A 22,000-nucleotide genomic window follows, 5' to 3' on the forward strand; every position below is an offset into this window, starting at 1 on the left:
GAAGAGGCGGGGGCTGTGGAAACGGCCGCCGCAGGGTTGGCGGACTTGAGGAGGAGCAAAGATGGCGGAGTGAGGTGCGTCGAGGCCCCCTGGCCTTTGGGCCAGGGGGCGGGCCGGACCCCGGGCGCTCGAGTGCTTCTGCTGGCCCGTGCGAGGTAAGCCGAGAAGGCCAAGACGGGAACTAGCAGGAGGTGGCGCGGCCCAAGCCGTCCGAAGAACGGAGTGCGCGGAGCCTGCCCGCAGCTGGCACGGGCCTTGGCTAGGCGCGGGTTTCCTTGTGAGTGACCTCCGGGCGGCAGCCCGGACTTTTGGGGGTGTGTTGCACCATAACTCAGACCCGACCTGCCACTGACCTTCTCAGTGCCTTGCTTTTGGCTGCCTTTGTGCTTTCGGCTTGTTGCCCGATGATTGCACCCACGCTTGTGCATATGTGGCATTCTCTGCGTCGGCCATCGGTTTATCTTTGAAGAATATCTTTGTTTTATTGATTTATTTATGCTCCTCGCCTCACGAACTTCGTGTCCACTGTTTTGCCTGAGGCTCGGGTCTCAATCGAGGCCTGTTGCGGCTCTGAGTATTTTGTGACCCTGTCCCTTTGACCTTGAAATTTGGTGTAACAGGTTTCCCCCACTTCCTGGGATTTAATTTGAGTCTGTGTATCGTGTACGTTCTCTTGCTTACCTTTATTATATGCATTCGTTCCCACTCCCACCTCTCAAACTTTTTGAAGATCTGCGAAAGCAGTTTTGTCCTTGTATGACCTGATAGTTGCCTAATGGCGCATTAATCTCAGCTAACTCTAGGTAGAATTAACCGTAGTTTTCCAGAACTAAAGGAGTCAGTGTACAATTTTTATTTATGTATATATTTGTAGAGAGAATGAGAAAGACTTTGGGGAATTATTATTATAAAGTAATTTGTGTAATGGGGTGGGGTTACAAAGTATACTACTGTCAGGCATTTGTGTTCGGTTCTTGCTTAATTTCATGGGATACCTTTTTTTGTAATTTGGGTTGTTATGACCCCTCATTCGACCTTTCAGTTAAATTGTGGGAAAGGTTTCTGAGTTGTTGAAGCCTGTTTAAAACTGGCACATTAGTTAGGCCCAGTTCGAATGACATGTCCGAATACAAATGAATGTGTCTGGTATGCTTTTTGCTGGCCCTGGATTTAACAGAGCTGAAAATACCAGGTAAAGAAATACTTCTAAATAAGACGTTTGTGTTGCTTTTGTCCAGAGTAGTTTTTTCATTTCATCTAGGAGAAGAAGATACTGGGCAGAGGAAAGGAACAGAACATTCTTCCTTCCTACCTCACAAACAGGGGAGTGATCATTTATACTAAAGCAAAGGTCTTTTGCTGGAGAAGAGTGTTCATAGCATCATCAGATTCTCAAAGGGGACAGTGTTTAAAAACTCAAGAACCACTGCTCCAGGAGTTTTGACATCTTTATAAAATTAATGCCAGTGCAGGTAGAGAGTAAATTCTTTTTGATTGTTCCTTCTGAATAGTTTTTGATAGTGATGTTTTTAAGACTAGTTTGGTTCATTTGAATAATTTTGCACATAAACGCATACAGCAAAAGTGAGGGCTGTATCCTTACTGTAATGTTCTTTTTATTTTTCCTTATCACAGGAAGAACATTTTCCTTGACTTGTAGGTGCTTTTATATTCATCTCAAAAAGAAAACAAAATTCTGAACTCAGGATTTGGCAAGTGAGTAATAGTGGCTAATGCTTTCAAATACTGTTTACACAAATTGGCAATAGCTAGATAGAAGTAGAACAAGAAATCATTAGCTTCAACAGAGGATGAACGTCAAAAGTGACTAAATTATTGGTATAATCTCTCCCTGAAGGCACTAGGGAAGGATTTGTTCCACGCTTTTCTTCTAGCTTTGGGTAGTTCGTTGGCTTGTGGCAGCACAACTCCAGTCTTCACAAGGCATCCTCCCTGTGTATGTCTATGTCCTAAATTCTCCCTTTTATAAGGACACCAGTCAGATTAGGGGCTCACTTGGCTCCAGTATGACCTCATCTTAATTAATTACATCTGCAGTGACTCTGTTTCTAAATAAGGTCATATTTTGAGGTATTCATATGACAACATAGGAATTTGGGCAGGACACAGTTCAAACCATAATATCTACTTAGTCATATACCTTGATTGTATTATATGAAAAACATTCAATGTTGAACTGCTTTAAGGATTAAAATCTTGTATACCACTTGTATAAGGGACTTAGAGTAGTTAAAATCACAGAGACAGACAGACAGAATGGTGGTTGCCAGGGGCTGCAGGGAGGAGAAATGGAGGTTTATTATTTAATTGGTACAGTCTCAGATTTGTAATATGAAAAGAGTTCTGGAGATGGATGGTGGTGATGGTTGCACGATAATGTGAATGTACTTCTTACCACTGAACTGAACACTTAAAAGGGGTTAAGATGATAAATTGTAAGTTGTGTGTATTTTACAATAAAAAAAATTGAAGAAAGATGAGTGAAAAACTCCAACTATATGTATTTCAATATTAAGAAAAGGAATAAGAAGAGGGGAAAAGGAATAAATACCCTTTAGCTGGTAGAGTCTTTATCATATACTTTTAGAGCCAAGGCTTTGTTGCTTGGATTGTAACCTTAATTAAGTCCAGGCAGACTGTTAAATAACACAAATTCAACTGAGTAAATTTATTTATTTAAATTGAAGTATAGTTGATTTACAATGTTGTGTTAATTTCTGCTGTACAGTAAAGTGACTCAGTTATACATATAACTATATTCTTTTTATATTCTTTTCCATTTTGGTTTATCCTAGGATATTGAATCCCAGGACATTGTATAGTGTGCTTTCATTTATGGGGAGGAAATAAATCCACTTAAGCACATCTATATTAGTATAGTCTAGCCCACATCTGGGGGCAGAAACTGTCCAACAAACCCAGCATTTGTTTTTCTTTTTTTGGCCGTGTGGCATGGGGGAATCTTAGTTTCCCGATCAAGGGTCGAACCCATGCCCCCTGCATTGGGAGCACAGAGTCTTAACCACTGAACCGCCAGGGAAGTCCCAGCATTTGTTTGTTTGTTGTTGTTGTTTTTTAATAATTTTTTTAAAAATTTATTTTTGGCTGCATTGGGTCTTTGTTGCTGCGTGTGGGCCTTCTCTAGTTGTGGCGAGCGGGGGCTACTCTTTGTTGTGGTGCACGGGCTTCTCATTGCAGCGGTTTCTCTTGTGGAGCATGGGCTCTAGGCGCGTGGGCTTCTTCAGTAGCTGTGGCTTACGGGCTCTAAAGTGCAGGCTCAGTAGTCATGGTGCACGGACTTAGTTGCTCCGTAGCATATGGGATCTTCCCAGACCAGGGCTCGAACCCGTGTCCCCTGCATTGGCAGGCGGATTCCCAACCACTGTGCCACCAGGGAAGCCCTTGAGCTATTTATTGATGTGTAACAAATTACCCAAAATGTAATGGATTAAAACAACAGTAAACATTTATTATCTCGCACAGTTTGTGTGGGTCAGGAGTTATTAGAGTTTCTGGTTTGGAGTCTCATACAGGGTTACAGTCAAGATACTAGCTGGGGTGGCAGTCATCTAATTCCATGGTGGCTCATTCACATGGCTAGCAAATTCATGCTGGTGGTGGAAAGCCTCATTCCTACCACTGTCAGCCTCTTCCAGGGCTGCTTGAGTGTCATGATACAGCAGCTGGCTTTTCCCAGAACAAGTAATTCAGGAGAGCAAGGCAGAAGCCACAATCCCATCTATGACCTTGCCTCAAAAGTCACTGTCACTTCCTCCTCATTCTGTTGGTCATTGTTTAGACACCAACTAGTATACTGCAATACAATTCTGACACTAACCATCTGGAATTAATGCAGACCCCACAAGTCAAAAGGGCATGATCCCCCAAGAAGACTGCCCTCACTTTAGATGCCAGCAGCACTTTGGAGGATCCCCAGGCCACCTGCACTTCTGACCAACTGGCTGCAGATTCAAGGGTTCCCATGACCCTGTCAGAACCAATCTTTGGTTTCATATTTATTTTTTCCTTCCTTCTGGCTGCTTTGGGTTTATTTATTATTTTTCTAGTTCCTTAAGATATAAAGTTAGGTTGTTGATTTGATATCCTTCTTCATTTTTAATTTAAGCATTTACAGCTGTATATTACTCTTAGCACTGCTTTTGCTGCATCTTGTAAGTTTTGGTATGCTGTGTTTTTGTTTTCATTTGTCTCAAGATATTTTCAAATTTCCCTTGTGATTTCTTCTTTGACCCATTGGTTGTTTAGGAGTGTGTTGTTTAATTTCCACTGGTTCATTTACTGTAAATTCCAACAATTTGTAGTCTCCCTCTAGGGACAAAGGCCAGTCAAATTTTTTATTATACAGTAGTCACATAGGTGAACCCTTGTTCATTTTTAGAAGGGATTATTAAAGGGTGTGAATACCAGGAGGCAGCAGTAAGGGAGGACCATCTTAGAAGCTGACTACTACATAAAGTCATTTGACTCAGATCTGGCTAGCCCAAGAGCTTCATTGAAAATTCCTATTTTCCCTTTTCATCCTCTCAATAAGTCAGATTTTGTAATATAAAGTTACATTTTTTGTATAATCAACAGCACTAAACAAGTGAGTTCAGAGACCCAGAAATGCGTAGTAAGGCACCAGCTTTACAGGAATGTATTTGTAAGTTTTGTAGATCAGAGTGTATAGTTGTACTTTCTTCACCTAACTCTAGGACCTGTCTATTTAAATTTTAGCTCATGTTGGCTAGGTATATTTAAGAGCCCTGCTATTCAGTTGTTCAACAAATTTTTATTAAGTGCTTATTATGGGTCACATGCTATTCTAGGTGCCTGGGATTCACCAGTGAACAAAACAGGTTCCTTCCTGGTGGAGGTTACATTTTAGACAGGACACATGAGAAACATAATAAGTATTGTACCTTACATAAGTGCCTTATGTAGTGTTTCATGCATGGATTAAAAGGAAAAGTAGGGCTTCCCTGGTGGCGCAGTGGTTGAGAATCCGCCTGCCAATGCAGGGGACATGGTCGCGCCCTGGTTCTGGAAGATCCCACATGCCGCGAAGCAACTAAGCCTGTGCACCACAACTACTGAGCCTGCGCTCTAGAGCCCGCGAGCCACAACTACTGAAGCCCACGCGCCTAGAGGCAGTGCTCCACAACAAGAGAGGCCACTGCAATGAGAAGCCCGCGCACCACAACGAAGAGTAGCCCCCGCTCGCTGCAACTAGGGAAAGCCTGTGCACGGCAATGAATACCCAACGCAGCCATAAATGAATGAATAAATGAATAAATTTAAAATATGGAACGCTTCACGAATTTGTGTGACATCCTTGCACAGGGACCATGCAAATCTTCTCTGTATCATTCCCAATTTTAGTATATGTGCTGCTGAAGCAAGCACAAGAAAAGGTGCATTTTTAAAATTGAAGTATAGTTAATTTACAATGTTGTGTTTCAAGTGTACAGCAGTGATTCCGTTTTTTATATATATGTATGTATATATATACATACACACACACATATGTATTCTTTTTCAGATTCTTTTCCATTATAGGTTATTCCGGGGTATTTAGTATAGTTCCCTATGCTATATGGTAGGTCCTTGTTTGCCTGTTTTATACATAGTAGTGTGTATATGTTAATCCCAGACTTCTGATTTAGCCGCCATCCCCTTTGGTAACCATAAGTTTGTTTTTTATGTCTGTGAGTCTGTTTCTGTTTTGTAAATAAGTCATTTGTATCATTTTTTTTTACGTTTCACATATAAATGATATCATATGGTATTTGTCTTTCTGTCTCTGGCTTACTTCACTGAATATGATAATTTCTACATCCATCCATGTTGCAGCAAATGGCATTAAGGAAAAGGTGCTTTTTATCTTTTTCTTTTTTTGGGCCAAGCCGCATGGCATGCGGGATCTTAGCTCCCTGTTCAGAGATCGAACCCGTGCCTCCTGCACTGGAAGCATGGAGTCTTAACCCCTGGACCTCCAGGGAAGTCCCAAAAAGGTTTTTTTTTTTTTTTTTTCTGGTACGCGGGCCTCTCACTGTTGTGGCCTCTCCCGTTGCGGAGCACAGGCTCCGGACGCGCAGGCTTAGCGGCCATGGCTCACGGGCCTAGCCGCTCCACGGCATGTGGGATCTTCCCGGATCAGGGCACGAACCCATGTTCCCTGCATCGGCAGGCGGACTCTCAACCACTGCGCCACCAGGGAAGCCCAAAAGGTGCATTTTTAAAAGACTTCTTTGGTACTTATTTGGTTTATATAGAATTCTTTCAGCATATTTACTTGTGGAAAGGACTAGCTTGTATCTTCTTTCCCCCTCAACATTACTGCCAATTATCTGGCCATTAGAATTGAGCTACAGAACAGTCTAGTGGCTGGTGCAAGCTTTGAACTAGCCTGAGTAAGCTTATATAATGAAACAGCTCTGTTCTTCGTAGGGTTCTAAAGGCCTGTATGTGGATATTCTCAGTTTTTTCTCTCACTTCCTCTGCTGCTTTTATAACAAATGCAAATTCTGTAGTTCTTTACCTTCTGAATTAATTTACATTTTCCTTTTGTAGGTTTTGAATCAGAACTGTCTCGTCTTCAACCAGAAGAGGTTATTCAAGGTCAGTTTGGAGTTGAGAGGTATTTTTGAATCTCTGACGTACTAAAAATGGAGGGCTAGGAAGACTAGTCAGCCAGTCACCATTGGCCATTTTTGTAAGCTTAAGTAATTTAAGCTTTTGATATGCACCTGTGATTTATTTCTTTATTATCATACATACATAAAATTTATCATTTTAACTATATTTAAATGTATAATTCAGTGGCATTAAGTATATTCACATTGTTCTGTAACCATTACCACTGTCTATTTCCAGAACTTATTCATCATCCCAAACAAACTCAATACCCATTAAGCAGTAACTCTCCACTTCCCTGCCACCAGCCCCCCGCCCCCCCAGTTCCTAGTTACCTGTATTCCACTTTCTTTCTCTGTGAATTTGCCTAGTCTAGTTACCTCGTGTAAGAGGACTTAGACAATATTTGTCCTTTTTTTGTCTGATTTACTTTTGCAGATATTTGCAGTTTAACAAGTGTGATGTTTAACAGCAGTGAACTGCTAATGTTTTTACACGCTTGCATTTGGCGATCATGCTACAGTACGTATTGTTTTACCTGTGTTTATAGTTTACAAAATTTTTATTGTTCACTCTTGGTCTTAGGTAGTTGAAGATAATTCTGAGTAAGATGACACATATGGTTTTGAGTATTAAGTATTTAAGCATCAACTTTGGAGTACAATACTGGTTTTATTTATTTATTTATTTATGGCTGTGTTGGGTCTTTGTTGCTGCACACTGGCTTTCTCTAGCTGTGGCGAGCAGGGGGCTACTCTTTGTTGTGGTGCACGGGCTTCTCACTGCAGTGGCTTCTCTTGTTGTGGAGCATGGGCTCTAAGCATGCGGGCTTCAGTAGCTGTGGCACATGGGCTCTAGAGCACAGGCTCAGTAGTTGTGGTGCACGGGCTTAGTTGCTCTGCAGCACATGGGATCTTCCCAGACGAGGGCTCGAACCTGTGTCCCCTGTTTGGCAGGTGGATTCTTAACCACTGCACCACCAGGGAAGTCCTACAATACTGCTTTTAAGCACAGATTTTTTTTTTTTTAATTTTTAAATATTTATTTATTTTTGACTGTGTTGGGTCTTTGTTGCTGCATGTGGGCTTTCTCTAGTTGTGGTGAGCAGGGGCTACTCTTTGTTGCAGTGCGTGGGCTTCTCATTGCAGTGGCTTCTTTTTTTGCGGAGCACAGGCTCTAGGGGCATGGACTTCAGTAGTTGTGGCATGTGGGCTCAGTAGTTGTGGCTCGCGGGCTTAGTTGCCCCGCGGCATGTGGGATCTTCCTGGACCTGGGCTTGAACCCATGTCCTCTGCATTGGCAGGCAGATTCTTAACCACAGTGCCACCAGGGAAGTCCCAACACAAACGTTTTATATAGAATCATTTCATGGACTATATTATTCCATTTGCATAAGAGAAAATTAACATGTGTATCTCATTTTATATAATGCAAGTTTTTATGTAATTCTAGCTTTTTGTATCATACTTACATAAGTTTCTTGGCTACTGCTTCTGCTTTTCTTTCTTTTTATTTATTTGTTAGTTCTTATTTTATATATATTTATTTTTTTGGCCACACCCTTACGCATGTGGGATCTTAGTTCCCCAACCAGGGATCGAACCCGTGTCCCCTGCATTGAAAGGTGGAGTCTTAACCACTGGACCGCTGAGGAAGTCCCTGCTTCTGCTTTTCTTTCTTTTCTTTTCTTTTTTTTTTAATTTTATTTTTTATGTTTGGCTGTGTTGGGTCTTCGTTGCTGTGCGCGGGCTTTCTGTAGTTGCGGTGAGCGGGGGCTACTCTTCGTTGCAGTGCATGGGCTTCTCATTGCGGTGGCTTCTGTTGTTGTGGAGCACGGGCTCTAGGTGCACAGGTTTAGTAGTTGTGGCTCGTGGGCGCTAGAGCTCAGGCTCAGTAGTTGTGGCGCACGGGCTTAGTTGCTCTGCGGCATGTCAGGTCTTCCCGGACCAGGGCTTGAACCCATGGCCCTTGCATTGGCAGGTAGATTCTTAACCACTGTGCGACCAGGGAGGCTCCCCTGCTTCTGCTTTTCCAGTGATAATACTGAATTTGGTGGTGTGGTTGGACATTTTCTTTTAAACAATATGTAATCCAAAAAATTTTTTTTCTGTGTGTTTTAAAATACTATTTTTAAAAAGTAAGCTCATATAGAAGTACCTATCTTAATCTTCCTGTTTTCAATCTATTTTGTATTTCCAGGTATTTCTATGTTGTCTCCTGGAGTGGGGTTGTCCTGCTTCTTTTATCGGGCCACCTTCCCTATTCTTGAAATGTGGATATCTCTTCTCTAAACTTTACCTCCATGATTTGGACTGGAAAAGGCTGCTCTTCTTTTTGTTCCACCTCTCAGATTCAAAGAAGAGAAGCCCCTGGGATGCAGTCATCCTGCTAACTTCTCTAGGAAGAAAGAAGCAACTGATATACATCTTCTGCTGCAATTTGCTTAATCACAAATAATTTTACAAGCTGAAGGCTGATATCATTTGAAACAGGTGCTTAGATGGTGATATTTGTGAATTCTTTACCTTTTGTTCCAGACAAGAAGACGAAATAGCAAGCGTGCGTGACATCAGGGTGTTTTTTCTTAACGTCTTCCAGTTTTAGCCACTGTTGTGATAAGCACAGTTGAGACTTGCAGCAGTAAATTCCAAATATGTGTTCTAATTTGAAGTGAAAGAGATGCTTAAAAAATTACATATATTTCTAATACCTGGCTCATCCTTTGGCATAGATTTACTGGATAAGAACAAAGGTCCAATTTTGCAGTAAAACCTTTGATGTGATAAAGAAGCATAAAGACAAGATATCACAAGGTTAGTTGCATATGTGAGTACATTATCACAACTCTATAAATACACATTTTTACATGTGTAAGTCCACATTTTTGGATGATAAGAGGGATATTTCTCCTGGAGAAGGAAGCTGTGGTGGACTTCTTTCTCAGAAGTCTTTGGATATATGGTATTTTTAAATGTTTTTTCATTCTTCTAAGGAATAACCACATTGTGCAGATGCTAACCCTATGAATGCATGCTTGGGTTTAGTGAAAAGTTGGTAAAAGGGAACTAAACAGTTTTGAGTCCAGGGATGGAACCCTCTTCACCACCCTAGGATGAGAAGCTACTGTATTAAAATTAGTTCTTTCTTTTTCGTGCAGTCTTATTTATATAGCACTTGAGACTTGGTTTTACATGCTGCTAAGGCTGGAAGAAAAGTGGCAAAAGTGGTTTTTCTGTTCAGAAGATCTTGGGATGGACCCTACAGTATGACCTGCCTTCACCTTTGGACATACAGGAGTGGAGAAAAAAACGAGGGAAGTTTCCATATTACTCCTTTCTCCTAAGAAAAAGAAGTGAAAATGCTTTATGCAGCTCCATCTGACTTTATGGCATTTCACATTCTATAGCTTTGTTTTTTGTAAAAGGATAAGTAACTTTTTCCCTTTGATCCAAGATGGGTTCTTGGGTATTTGATTTATTTTTCTAGGCAATAGGTGTATGTTTGGCTGAAAAGGCTGGGACTGAGGTAACTTCCCCCAGTTGGAACTGAACTTTCTCATCAGAGAATGGGCCTCAGAAGAAATGTTCCCAGACTGTGGTTAGGTCAGTGTAGATTTAGAAGAAATCCAGGGTCTGAAAAAACTCAAACAAGAAAAATAGTTCCAGTAAGAAATAATGAATTTCCTTTCTTTCTGTTAAAACTTATAACTATCTGATGAACGGACTACAGGGTAAAGCCGTCCTTGCTTCCAAATCAACAGGGGACCATTGTATGAATTGCCAGGTGTTTACATAAGAAGAATGAAACCTTTATAAGTTTTTGTAAGTAGAGAAAGAATTTACAGCTGGTTAGATGAAATTAAGAACAAATCATCTTAGATCATCTCTGTGATACAGGGAATGTTTACCCAGGGCCATGCATGTTGTGCTGCTGAAATCTTGGGGCAGATTTACCAGAATTTGAGAGTGATAAAAATAGCCAAAAACTGGAAATATTGAGCACTCTTAATGATTAGTTAAATTGGTCAACCAATTTGAATTGGCATATGGAAGCGTTTTAGTAAAATAATTACATAATATAGATAAAATATAATTTCCTTTAATTGGGGGCAATTACTGAGTGGTAAAGCATAGTAGAAGTAACTTGGATAAAGGTAACTTAAATTTTTCTCTAAATTCTCAGCCACTTCCTGATGTTTTCTATCAGTATTTTGGAATTGATAAAGACAGAATGGAACCTACATACATGAGTCCCGTTGGTATGTTGGGAATATCATATGGAGAATTTGTATCTTCAGTTGTCTGTTACCCATCCTCCCCATGTTTTTTTGGGCAACTTTTTGGGTAGGATTGTTTGGCAGGGGATAGAGACCCTCTACTGTCAGCACCAGTGAAACCATCTCTGGCCCACTTGTTTGAATAATTGTGTATCAGACTCATCTTCTCCAGTTGCTTTACATATTTTCATTTCAAAGTTAAGAGAACCACTGTTTAATGCTTTCAGGTTGTTTCTGCATCTGCATCTTCCATGATTTTCACCAGATGGCATTTAACAAAATGGGTATATTCCAGTTGTATTTGCCCAGTGTTTACTTAATACATCTACATTGTTTTTCCTGGTCTATTTTGGTCCACTTCATGATGGCAAAAGCTATAATTTTAGGCAGGACTATGCCTCAATCTGTAGCTGTGCCTACTTCCTTTCCTTTGCTCATCCATGTTAGCTGGCAGTTTTTCTTTTAAAAAGTTGAACAAAAATGGGATATGTGCAATAGAAATATATATATGTATATTTTAATACTTGTGGACAGATGTTACAAGTTGTTTAAGAACAACAAAATCACCAATGTCTTCCATTTTGAGATGTGTATAGTTTTGTAAGCATTAGTGCTTGGTAGCATATTGTAGTGCCATGTTAGGGGTTAGTGCATGAGCCTAGTAATAATTTAAACTTCAGGATGAATTATTGATAATAACTAATAGTGTAAAAAGAGTGGAAAATCTAGACCTTTTCTTTTCTCATAAATATCTGAATCCGTGATATTCTCCCTGGGGAAAAGAGATTAAGGCCCAAAAGACTCATTTATGAATAGAAATATGGGGTCACAAGGTGAGATACTGTCTTTGAGGATTTTTAAGCTTTCCATGAGGTAGGAAACCAAGTTGCCTTTGTGTGTTATGAAACCTTATATCAAAATGAGGCCCCATTTCATGATTCTGCTTTGCTCTCTTTGAGGTGAGACTGTTCTTACACTGTTTTCACATTGTATGTCTTGTAGGTTTATTGTTTTCCCACTCTTTTTGCATCAGATTATTTTACATTTTGCATGTCTTACTGAGATGCTATGTTAATTGCTCAAGTGAGTGCTTTTCTAATCGGAAGACCATTTATGTTTCCTATCTGCAGTATGCTACATGTTAACAGAAGAACACTGGTCAGTAGTTGAGTGTCCTAGATTAATTTCTCTTGGGCTTTTCCTGTTTCCAAATTTGCTGAATTGTGTATTGATGAGATTCCAGACCTTTTCATGAGAATTGGCAATGTAGCTAAATGGAGACTACCTAGGTTGCCATGTATTAATATTAACTAACTCCCTGCTTGGTTATAGTAAATTGCCTCAGACAGCTTTCACTCTTTTCTCTTTTCCTTGTAGAAATAAAAGTTGTTTTGTTCTGAAAGCATAGCTTTCTGTAGAAAAGAAATTCCTACCTCTAAAAGCTTTCTTGAGAACTTGGAAATGGCAGTTTTCTGGGGTGATTTTTAAATCTCAGTATTAGGAGAGTCCAGGATTTATTGCCACAGATTCTATAGTTAGTATGATAGGAAATGCAAAACTTTTTTAATGTGGTGTGTCTTGTGTGCAGAAGCAGGCTTAAAGAAATTGACTCTTGGGCAGCAAATCTCGAGGGACCCAGGCTTAGATTCTTATAGTGTACTTAAAGTAGTTGTACTCCTGGTTCAATTAGTTTAGTGCCTGGGAGAATCCACTTCTGAAAAGCATTTAAACATTTAAAAAAATACCTCTGAAAAGGTAATGAATGCAAAATAGCACAGTATATAGGAAAGAATATTTCCTATTGCAAAAAAAAAAAAGCCATAAAACAAACAATTTTCAAGAGGTAGAATTTCAGTAGCAATAACAGTTTTGCATGTATACTAAGTTGCGTTAGCACGGTTGTACAGTAGAATACTACTTGAGTTTGAGGCTCTGTGATAACAGAATTCCATGAAAGGAAAAAGATGTTGTAGGTAAAGAGTATGTAAAAGGTACTTAAAAAAAAAAACAAAACTATGAATGTATATGAGTATATCATTATGTGAGAAATAGCAACGTTTGTGCAAGTTAAAGGTTAAAGACCCTACTTGTTTGCTAGAGCAGAGGGTTAGAGCCATTTAAGCTTTTCTGATGCTTAACCTGGAAACGTACTCCTACTGAGTAACCCCACTGAAGCTCATCGTGTGGGGATTTTGCTTATGTTTCTTTTAACAACAGGCATTTATAAAATGGCATACTTTTTGCTTTGTCACCTCATCTTTCTCCATTAGTTTCCTGGGTACATTTTTTAGAGAAAAGTTTGCTGTGTGTATATATTTAGAGTTTAAAAAGACAGACTATAGCTGGCTTTTCCTCATGCCTGTTAGTGTAGGGGCGTTAGGATTTAAAGGTATAAAGCAAAAGGACTGAAGGGAATGGCCAGAGACAGTACACTGTCTAATGTAGATGTGCCAAGGCCTGTGGCCTGTGACTGCTTATTTTAACAAGAACCCAGCAAACTAGTTTCTTGATCTGAATCATACAGCTCTCACATCAGGATGTAATAACAGAATGAGGGTGACTTCTTACTCCCTTTTACCTCATGTTCATCTTGGCCATTTAGCACCTTGAAGATCCCTGAAAGGATTGTGACTGTGTTCCCTTGTTTTCCCAGGGGAAGAAACTGAAAGATGAGTGGATCTAAGAAAATAGTGCCTCTTGAATATTAAATTCTTAAATGGCAACTCCAAAGGATAGAGAGAAGGCTATATTAAATTGATTATAGCTCCTCTTTAAATGTCCTATGTCTTCAGTTTTGTGTTAGAGACATTGGAATAACCAAGCAATATTCAAACATCTGCACGATCATGAGGACACCACTGCATATTACAGTGATGTCAGTAACAGTTTAGTTACTTAGAACAATTAAAGATTACCCTTAATAGCAACATTCATAGTTTTAAATGCTCAAATGTGCTACAAGTTTTTGTAGTCTCAAAGTATGGTTGATACTTTTCAATGTTGTTTTGGTCTCATGTTTACTCTTTGTGTACCTGTGATATGCAAAATATGAAGAGACCCTTGGCCTCCAGGAGTTTACATTCTCATGGTGCTGCTGGTGCAAGCAAATTGCTTCTAGTTTATTCAGAACATTGCTTGGCTGTTAATTATACCATGTTTGGAAGGATTCCTTGGCCAATAGTTTTCAAAAGCAGAGGGCTATGCTAAACTTCAGGGCATTGATTTTTGAGTTTACATTGTATTAGCTCTGCTGTTCATGAACTCCTTTTCCCCAGGGAGCTGTGCAGGTAATGCTTATTAATGTGAATCAAACTATTCTGCCTAAGAGCATCTTCATCATCTCTATACCACCTATGCTCTTGTATGCCATCACTGTCAGTAAATGGCCAAGAAAACTCACTGCTCCAGAGGACATCTCTCAGTACTCTATTTTCCCAAATTTTTTACATCATTCTCTACCCAAAAGGACCAGAATTTGCAATTAATCCTTTTATAACTGAATAGTGGTCCTAATTTTAACCTTTTTGTGTTTGACTTTTGTACCTCTGTTCTGAAGCAGCATTGTGATAGATGTGGAGCACCTGCCTACATTTCTAAGCAATCACTTTATTAACCCACATTTTCAGTTGAAACTTTGCATGTAATTTCCTCTACTTCCTCTGAGTCAAGGGGTTTACTCTGCATGTTTATTAAAAGTGGGTCTGGATGGAAGTGCAAGCAATAGTGGCAGGCCCATAACTCTTATTTTAGAGTATAATATTCTAATGCATGGTTGAAAATGTCCAGTGTTATGTGGCTACTAGTAATTAGATATATGCATTTATTAATAATGAAGCAATAGAGACTTAAACCACTAGCTTGAATTTATTGTTTGGATTATTTTCATTTTCTAAGATTATCTTACTTCCATTGAAAATGGAAGCTAGAAGATAAACAGGGGCAACCATAAGACATTCAAACTGTCAGGAATAGAGCATAACAGTGCTCACCCTCTAACCTCTTGCCTGGTTCCATTAGTCCCCAAGCATGTTTAAAACAAAAGGCACAAACTAAGCATGTTCAAATAAATAAAGAAGCTGCTATGGCTATAATAGAAAGGTGCAGAGTTTCAGAAAGAGTATGGAATACCAGTGTGGAAGATGTAGAGTAACTAGGGATGGGGTTTGTCTGATACAATTTATGTGGCTTAAGTTTGGATCTCTTAAGACTAGAATCTTGGAAGTGAATAGAGGCAACATGGACATATTTCAGATGTTCCAGGATTTTCAGGTAACTAGGTGACTCTTTGGATGGTACTGCTTTACCCAACCATAAAAGATCCTTCCAGCAAAGGAGCCCATTCCATTTTATGGAAATAGTCCTTAAAATATAGATACATCTGTGGTTTGGTTTTTCTGTTGTTACTGTATTTAAGTTTTTAAAGAAATTTTTTTATAGCCAGAGTTTTATCCTTGATGTTTTGGTTAGACTTCATAATTTGTTGCCTAAAGCTTTTGATGCCAGGTAGACAGGAGCAAGTTTTCCCATTTTGTAAAAAAGAAAAACCTTGCTGTTTATTTTCTTACTTGATGAAGAAAATAGATCAGTTCATTGTAATAGCTTAAAATTTTTTGAGATGATTCCTGACTTTGAAATAACCCATGTAAGTACATGTGATCATGACAAGTAATGTACAAATGTGATTCATTATATTTGAAAGAGACCTAAGTAGAAGAGAATTCAAGATTAGACTGGATGATTTTCACTAGGCCCCTTCCAGGTTTCATGTTCTATGATTGAAAAATAATTTTTCCAAAATTATTTCAACCTCATTTTAATCTTCACTGTGGGATTTCACTTTGAATACCTTTAGGAATGTTTAAGTGGAATGGTAGCTTTCCAGTAGTTCCTAATGAATAACTTATAGTCCTTTTACCCAGTTCAGGAAGTGAAATGTCATATCCCATATGTAAAGTTTCAGTTTGGTACTTATCAATAAAATGTCTACCAAACAATGAAACCAGTAAAGATTTAAGGACAGAGTTTCTCTAATCTCTGTTCCTATTATTTCCACTAGGCCATATTAAAATGTTAATATTAGAAGCCCAGACATCACAGATTTCTCCAGGAACCCATACTCGTAAACTTTTTTTTTTTTTTTTTTCTTGGTACACGGACCTCTCACTGTTGTGGCCTCTCCCGCTGCGGAGCACAGGCTCCGGACGCGCAGGCTCAGCAGCCATGGCTCACGGGCCCAGCTGCTCCGCGGCATGTGGGATCTTCCCAGACCGGGGCACGAACCTGTGTCCACTGCATCGGCAGGCGGACTCTCAACCACTGCGCCACCAGGGAAGCCCCATACCCGTAAACTTTTAAAGTCAAGAGTAGATATCTTAAGGTTAGAATTTTCAAAAGATTTTGTCTCCCCTGGTGATGGTATGCCATGCCATAGATTAAAGTATAATTTTCTCCCAGGGATAAATATTCTGGCAATACATTATCATCAGTCCGTAAACAACAGTAATAGTCTTGGCGCTTACCTTAAAACCACCTATCGCTGGTAATTTAAAAGATTCATGTTAGAATAACCTTTGCATAGAGTTTTACTTCAGTAGCTTTTGTTTTTACTTGTTCAGATCTTCTTCATTGCCTCATTGGTATATAAGATAATGTTAAAAGAATTAATTGAATGTTTGAAGTTTTACAAAAGGCAGCTTGCTTTCTAATCTATGCATCTTTGGGATATTAGAAGAAATATTCTTTGCTGTAAAAAGGAACTGCTGTAAAAGTTGGAAACTCTGCGCCTGTGTACATATATATTTTGGCAATAAAGCAGCATGGGCTGAGAATGCACTGAAATTTCACTGTGTTGTTATTTGGAATGGGTAATTCTAATAATGCAGTAAATTATGGAGATGGAAGAAGGAGCCTATCCACAGACCTGTGCTTAGGTAGGCGCCAGATGTCAAATAAAGAAGACAAAGGACCTGGGTTTCTTGATGCGAAGTTGTGGCAGTTTCTGTTGTAGTTCAAGGGAAAAACAGGCAACCATATGAATAAAGAGGCACCTTATTTAAACTATGCCCTTATGCCATCCCCTGTTTTACCTTTAGGGCCAACCTTATGCTAGGTCTAGGAGCAAATGTTTAGTTTCTGGTAAGGAAATAATGATACAATTACTGCCAATAATTAAGAAGCTTTTATATTTAATTTTAAAAAGTTAAGACGTTTCAACGCTACTTAAGAAGAGATCCTCCTAGATTCAGGGGAAAGGAAAGGAGTTCAGTTTTAAGAAAGCTGTTACAAACTTCCTTGGGATTGGCTATTGTCAAATGAACAAAAGCTATGTGGTTTTTGTGATGTGACAACTAATGTAATAGTTCCTTCCTTTGATTTATGAGACTATTCATTTAACACACACTGATATACTCCACTTCCAGGTACTGTGCTAGATGCTGGAGTTATAAAAATTGAGATGGTTTCTGCCATTAATTAAGGAGCTCAAAAGTGTACAACTTGGGGACTTTATATATGCAATTTTTTTGTTCTCATAAATACATGGAATTTTGAAAACACTTTTATTCAACATACATACAGTGGTAAATGATAACTAGCCTTAGAATCTGTTAATATCAGCCAGTCATTATTGATGTTATAGACTTCCAGAGGAGCTTTTATACCACTAAGGCCTTGTTTAAAAAAGTCAGCCATTAGTGAGAGTATTAGTACAACTGGTACAACATTTATGGAAGGCATAATATCAAAATTGTAAATGCACATGCCCTTTGACTCTGTTCCACGTTAGGAATCACTCCTACAGAAATACCAGAACAGATACGCAAAGACATGACAAGGATCCAATAAAACAATGGTTAAATTCTGATGTATTGATTATTGAATCATATGCAGGCGTTAAGTAATTTGTGAGGCCTGGTATAGAAAGCTGTCTGTGACATGTATTATTTGAGAAGCAGGTTGTAGAATAATGTGAAAAATATAATTGCCTTTTATGTCTATGTGTCTGTCCACACGCATGAAGGTTATAATAGCGTAGCATTTATTAAGCACTTAATATTAAGCATTACTCTTAATTACATTAGATGTATTCATTAACTCATTTAATCCTCACTAGAGCCCTAGTTAGTTTTTAATCCCTATCTTACAAGAAGAGTTTAATTCTTCAAGTTCATGGCTAATAAGTAACCAAGCCACAATCTGAATCTAAATCATTTGGCTCCCAGCATGCTACATTGTGCCTCTCAGAAATGTAAGGGGAAGTATACTTTTACCCTTTCCTTTGTCACACATCTATATCTGAATTTTTTTCTAGAGTAAACATGTAATTTGTATTTGAGAGAAAAAAAATATGTAAAACTAGCCAGCTTAATTTGATGTCAAGTTCAAGCATTTAATTTTCTATTGAAAGTCTACCAAAACAGCAAATCCAGAGGTTAAGGAAAATAGCTACGTAAGAACAGCTTTTTAAAGAAAGGAAATACGTTGAGGCAGACATACCCATACACAATAAGAATCCCAGGATGATTCAATGTAGTATTAGTATTAGGTCTCATTCTTTAGGAGTAGAAAGAGCTTTTCTGGTACTGGTTGTTGCCAGAGGCTTCGCCCTTACTTAACCAAATTTTGCAACTCAAAAGCATAAAGCGAGCCAGAATTTTCTCTCTAAAATAGTTTTAAAGGAAAATATCCTATATGCAGTCTAAAATGGAAAGAATCTGCTATTAAATCTGCTAGCCACTGGGGACTCCCCTGGTGGTCCAGTGGTTAAGACTGCGCTTCCAATACAGGGGGTGTGGGTTCGATCCCCGGTCAGGGAACTAAGATCCCACATGCTGCGCAGCGCAGGAAAAAAAAAAAAAATCTGCTAGCCACATCGGAACCACATTAACTTCTCTGTGCACCACCACTAGGCTATCGTCTCTTGATTGTTCTAGTGCCAGCCCCTCCTTAGTGGTCTGCTTGCCGCCCTCCCACCCATTCTCCATAAGACAACCCTAATGAGGTTCTGAAAACGAAAATTTGATCCTGTCATAGGCCTCCTTTAAAATTCTTCAAGGTTGTTGGGATAAAAACAAACATCCTTCAGAAGGCCGATAAGACCTTGCATCCGCAGGTTTCTGGACACCGTTGTAACTCCTACAGGTCTTTTTAAGGGCCTTTGTATAGACTGTTCTCTTCGTCAGCTTATTAAATGCCTACTCATCTTTCAGACCACTGCTGAAACATTGCTTCCACAGAGAGGCCTTACCTGACCCCCAAACCAGGTCAGTTACTTGCTATATGTGCTTATATCTCTATGTCCCTTTTCTTCAGAACCCTTACTACAGTTGTAATTTTAAATGTCTTCATGTGGTTATTTGAGTGTCCCATCTCTTGACTAGATTATAAACTGAGGATACAGAGTAGCTGTTTTTGCTTATCTTTCATCCCCAGCAGCTAGCATAATACTTTATATTTATTAAATGAATAATATGATGAGCTACTGAGCCACAGTGCTACATAAAGCAAAATAAAAGAAAGCATTTTGGTAAATGTTTGATGTTTTTATCATTCCTTTCATTATCATCCTGTTAAGCTCAGTTTACAACAGAAAAGGGAACGATAAATATATATTATGCAGTTAACTTACTGAACATAACCTACAGAAAATGTATGTACCCGTATTTCACATAAGAAAAAAATGATTTCTCAGTATTCATGACAGTTGCTCCATGTAGGAATAATAGTCAACATAAGTACAACGCTATTTTCAGGCCAAACATGCATCTTTAGATCAGAGCACTCATGGGACATTGCCTCTTAATCCCTAAATTTGCAGTCAAAATGTTTTCCGAAATAAATATTATGAAATTGATAAGAAGCTAAAATAAATTCTTAAGACAGATAACTATGAAATCTGAACAGAAGTCTCCTTAGTTTCTCATCTTCCAGAAACAGCTTCACAAATCACTTGGAAAATCAGTCTAGAGGTAAACAATAAACCACATTTCCCATTCATCCTTGAAACTGAACTTTCTTGAGAAGTGATCAAACAGCACCTGTTGTTGAAGACAGCAGTAAGGCCTGAACATGATACTCAAGCTTTGATTCTGGATCAGTTTGTTGGCTTGGACTGGTCAGGAGTCCCTTCCTTCAGAATCTTGATGAGTGAATTTAAGCGAGTATGCGTTAACATTATCTTCTCTTTCAGCTGGGAAAAGAAATACATAGATTATCAGGGAATCTTAAAGTCTCAATCTGCTGGTTCTAGAAGCCACTTCAGACTTAAGCTAGTGATTGGGAGCTGGCAATACTGCAACACATTTCAAAAGGACATCTGTTCTATTTCTGAAAGAACTTTATACAACAAACCTAGAGCACAATAAGGTGACAGATAAAAAGTTTCATGTGGAAAAAGACCAGCCACTGCTGAGCATCACTGCTTCTAGTCTCCATCCTTCCTAGCCCTTATCACCAGTTTGGTGATAACTCCAAAACCTGGGGAGGAAGACAAGAATAAAGGGGGATAAGAAAGCTTGAAACAGAAGCATTAATCAGGCTTTTCCTTTTTTTTCCAGTAGCAAGAATTTTTTTTTTTCTAATTCTTTGTTCACAGTAACAAATGTCTGTCTTTAATATTCTGCTAATCACCTTCAAGAGTAGCTCTAGTTGTCAGATGTAGAACAGATGTTTGTGGTAGCTAATTTTCAATAGTTTTTTCAGCTTAGAATAGCTATATCTAGAACCAAACTTAGTGTTACTCAAAATACAACCTGTACTCAGACTCACAAAGTTATCATGGATAAGTCGTCTGTTGAAGTAAAAAAAAAAAAAAAAATTTCTGCCATAATTTGCATAGCACGAAATCTACTTTTTATGATCCAAGATACAAGAACACACAAAATTCATCAGGAAATTTTGCTTGAACAGGTCACTCTAGAGCCCATTAATCTTATTTGGGTGCTCTTGGACACAATGAATCATTTTTCTTACTTTAAAGATTTTTCTTCAGTCTTTAGCATTCAACATTTTTACTGTGTGTTGGGGTACAGTTCTCTCTGCATTTATCCTACCTGTGCTTGTTGAGCTTATAGACATGTAGATTGTCTTTTATCAGATTTGGGAAGTTTTCAACCATTATTTCCTTGAACATTTTTTCTACTTTATCTTTCCCTTTTGTACTCGCATTACCAAAGCATATTTAGGTGTGCTTGATGGTGTCCAACAGGTCTCTTAGACTCAGTTAATTTTTCTTCATTCTTTTTTTTTTCTTTCTTCTTCAGATTGCAAATCTCATCAGTCTATCTCCAAGTTCGCTGATTCTTTGCCCAATTCAGATCTGTTCAGCCTCTCTGGTGAATTTTTCATTTCAGTTGTTGATTGTACTTTTGTGTTTTTTTTAATTTTACTTATTTTTTTATACAGCAGGTCTTATTAGTCATCAATTTTTTTTTTAAGTCATCAATTTTATATATATCAGTGTATACACTTCAATCCCAATCTCCCAATTCATCACACCACCATCATCACCTGCCACCACCACTTTCCCCCCTTGCTGTCCATACGTTTGTTCTCTTGTTGATTGTATTTCAACTCCAGGATTTCCATTTATATGTTGTTTGTTTTTTAAGCCCTTTTTAAAAAATTTATTATTATTTTTTAATCTTTGGCTGCGTTGGGTCTTCGTTGCTGTGCATGCGGGCTTTCACTAGTTGCAGTGAGCGGGGGCTACTCTTTGTTGCAGTGCGCAGGCTTCTTACTGCGGTGGCTTCTCGTTGCAGAGCATGGGCTCTAGGCACATGGGCTTCAGTAGTCGTGGCTCACGGGCTCTAGAGCACAGGCTCAATAGTTGTGGCACACGGGCTTAGTTGCTTCGCAGCATGTGGGATCTTCCTGGACCAGGGTTCAAACTCGTGTCCCCTGCATTGGCAGGCAGATTCTTAACCACTGCACCAATAGGGAAGCCCCTTTTGCAAATACTTTTAATTGCTGCTTTGAAGGCTGTGTCTGCTAAGTCCCAACATCTGGGCCTTTTCAAACAGTTTCTGATGCCTGTATTTTATCCTGTGTATGGGTCATACTTTTCTTTGC

At 38.9% G+C, this 22,000-nt stretch overlaps 1 protein-coding gene, 1 long non-coding RNA gene and 1 other non-coding gene across 3 annotated transcripts in view; 1 reads left to right on the forward strand and 2 right to left on the reverse strand.

The window, feature by feature from the left end:
- Positions 1-16,765, forward strand: LOC137227627 (uncharacterized). The gene is made up of 7 exons (XR_010944935.1): positions 1-155; positions 1,636-1,716; positions 6,595-6,642; positions 7,096-7,179; positions 8,857-9,149; positions 9,389-9,470; positions 9,815-16,765. It is a non-coding gene; the product is annotated as an uncharacterized lncRNA (long non-coding RNA).
- On the reverse strand, positions 5,320-5,427 carry LOC137207198 (U6 spliceosomal RNA). The gene has a single exon (XR_010934981.1). It is a non-coding gene; the product is annotated as a U6 spliceosomal RNA (small nuclear RNA).
- OIP5 (Opa interacting protein 5) overlaps positions 16,248-22,000 on the reverse strand; it is a 16,579-nt gene continuing 10,826 nt past the window's right edge. Inside the window, exon 5 of the mRNA XM_067743801.1 lies at positions 16,248-20,120. Within this exon, the coding sequence (XP_067599902.1) occupies positions 20,025-20,120 (96 nt within the window). The 3' untranslated portion in view covers positions 16,248-20,024. The remainder of the gene's footprint in view (positions 20,121-22,000) is intronic.

The sequence above is a fragment of the Pseudorca crassidens genome, chromosome 1 (assembly GCF_039906515.1).
Source record: "Pseudorca crassidens isolate mPseCra1 chromosome 1, mPseCra1.hap1, whole genome shotgun sequence".
Classification (NCBI taxonomy): domain Eukaryota; kingdom Metazoa; phylum Chordata; class Mammalia; order Artiodactyla; family Delphinidae; genus Pseudorca; species Pseudorca crassidens.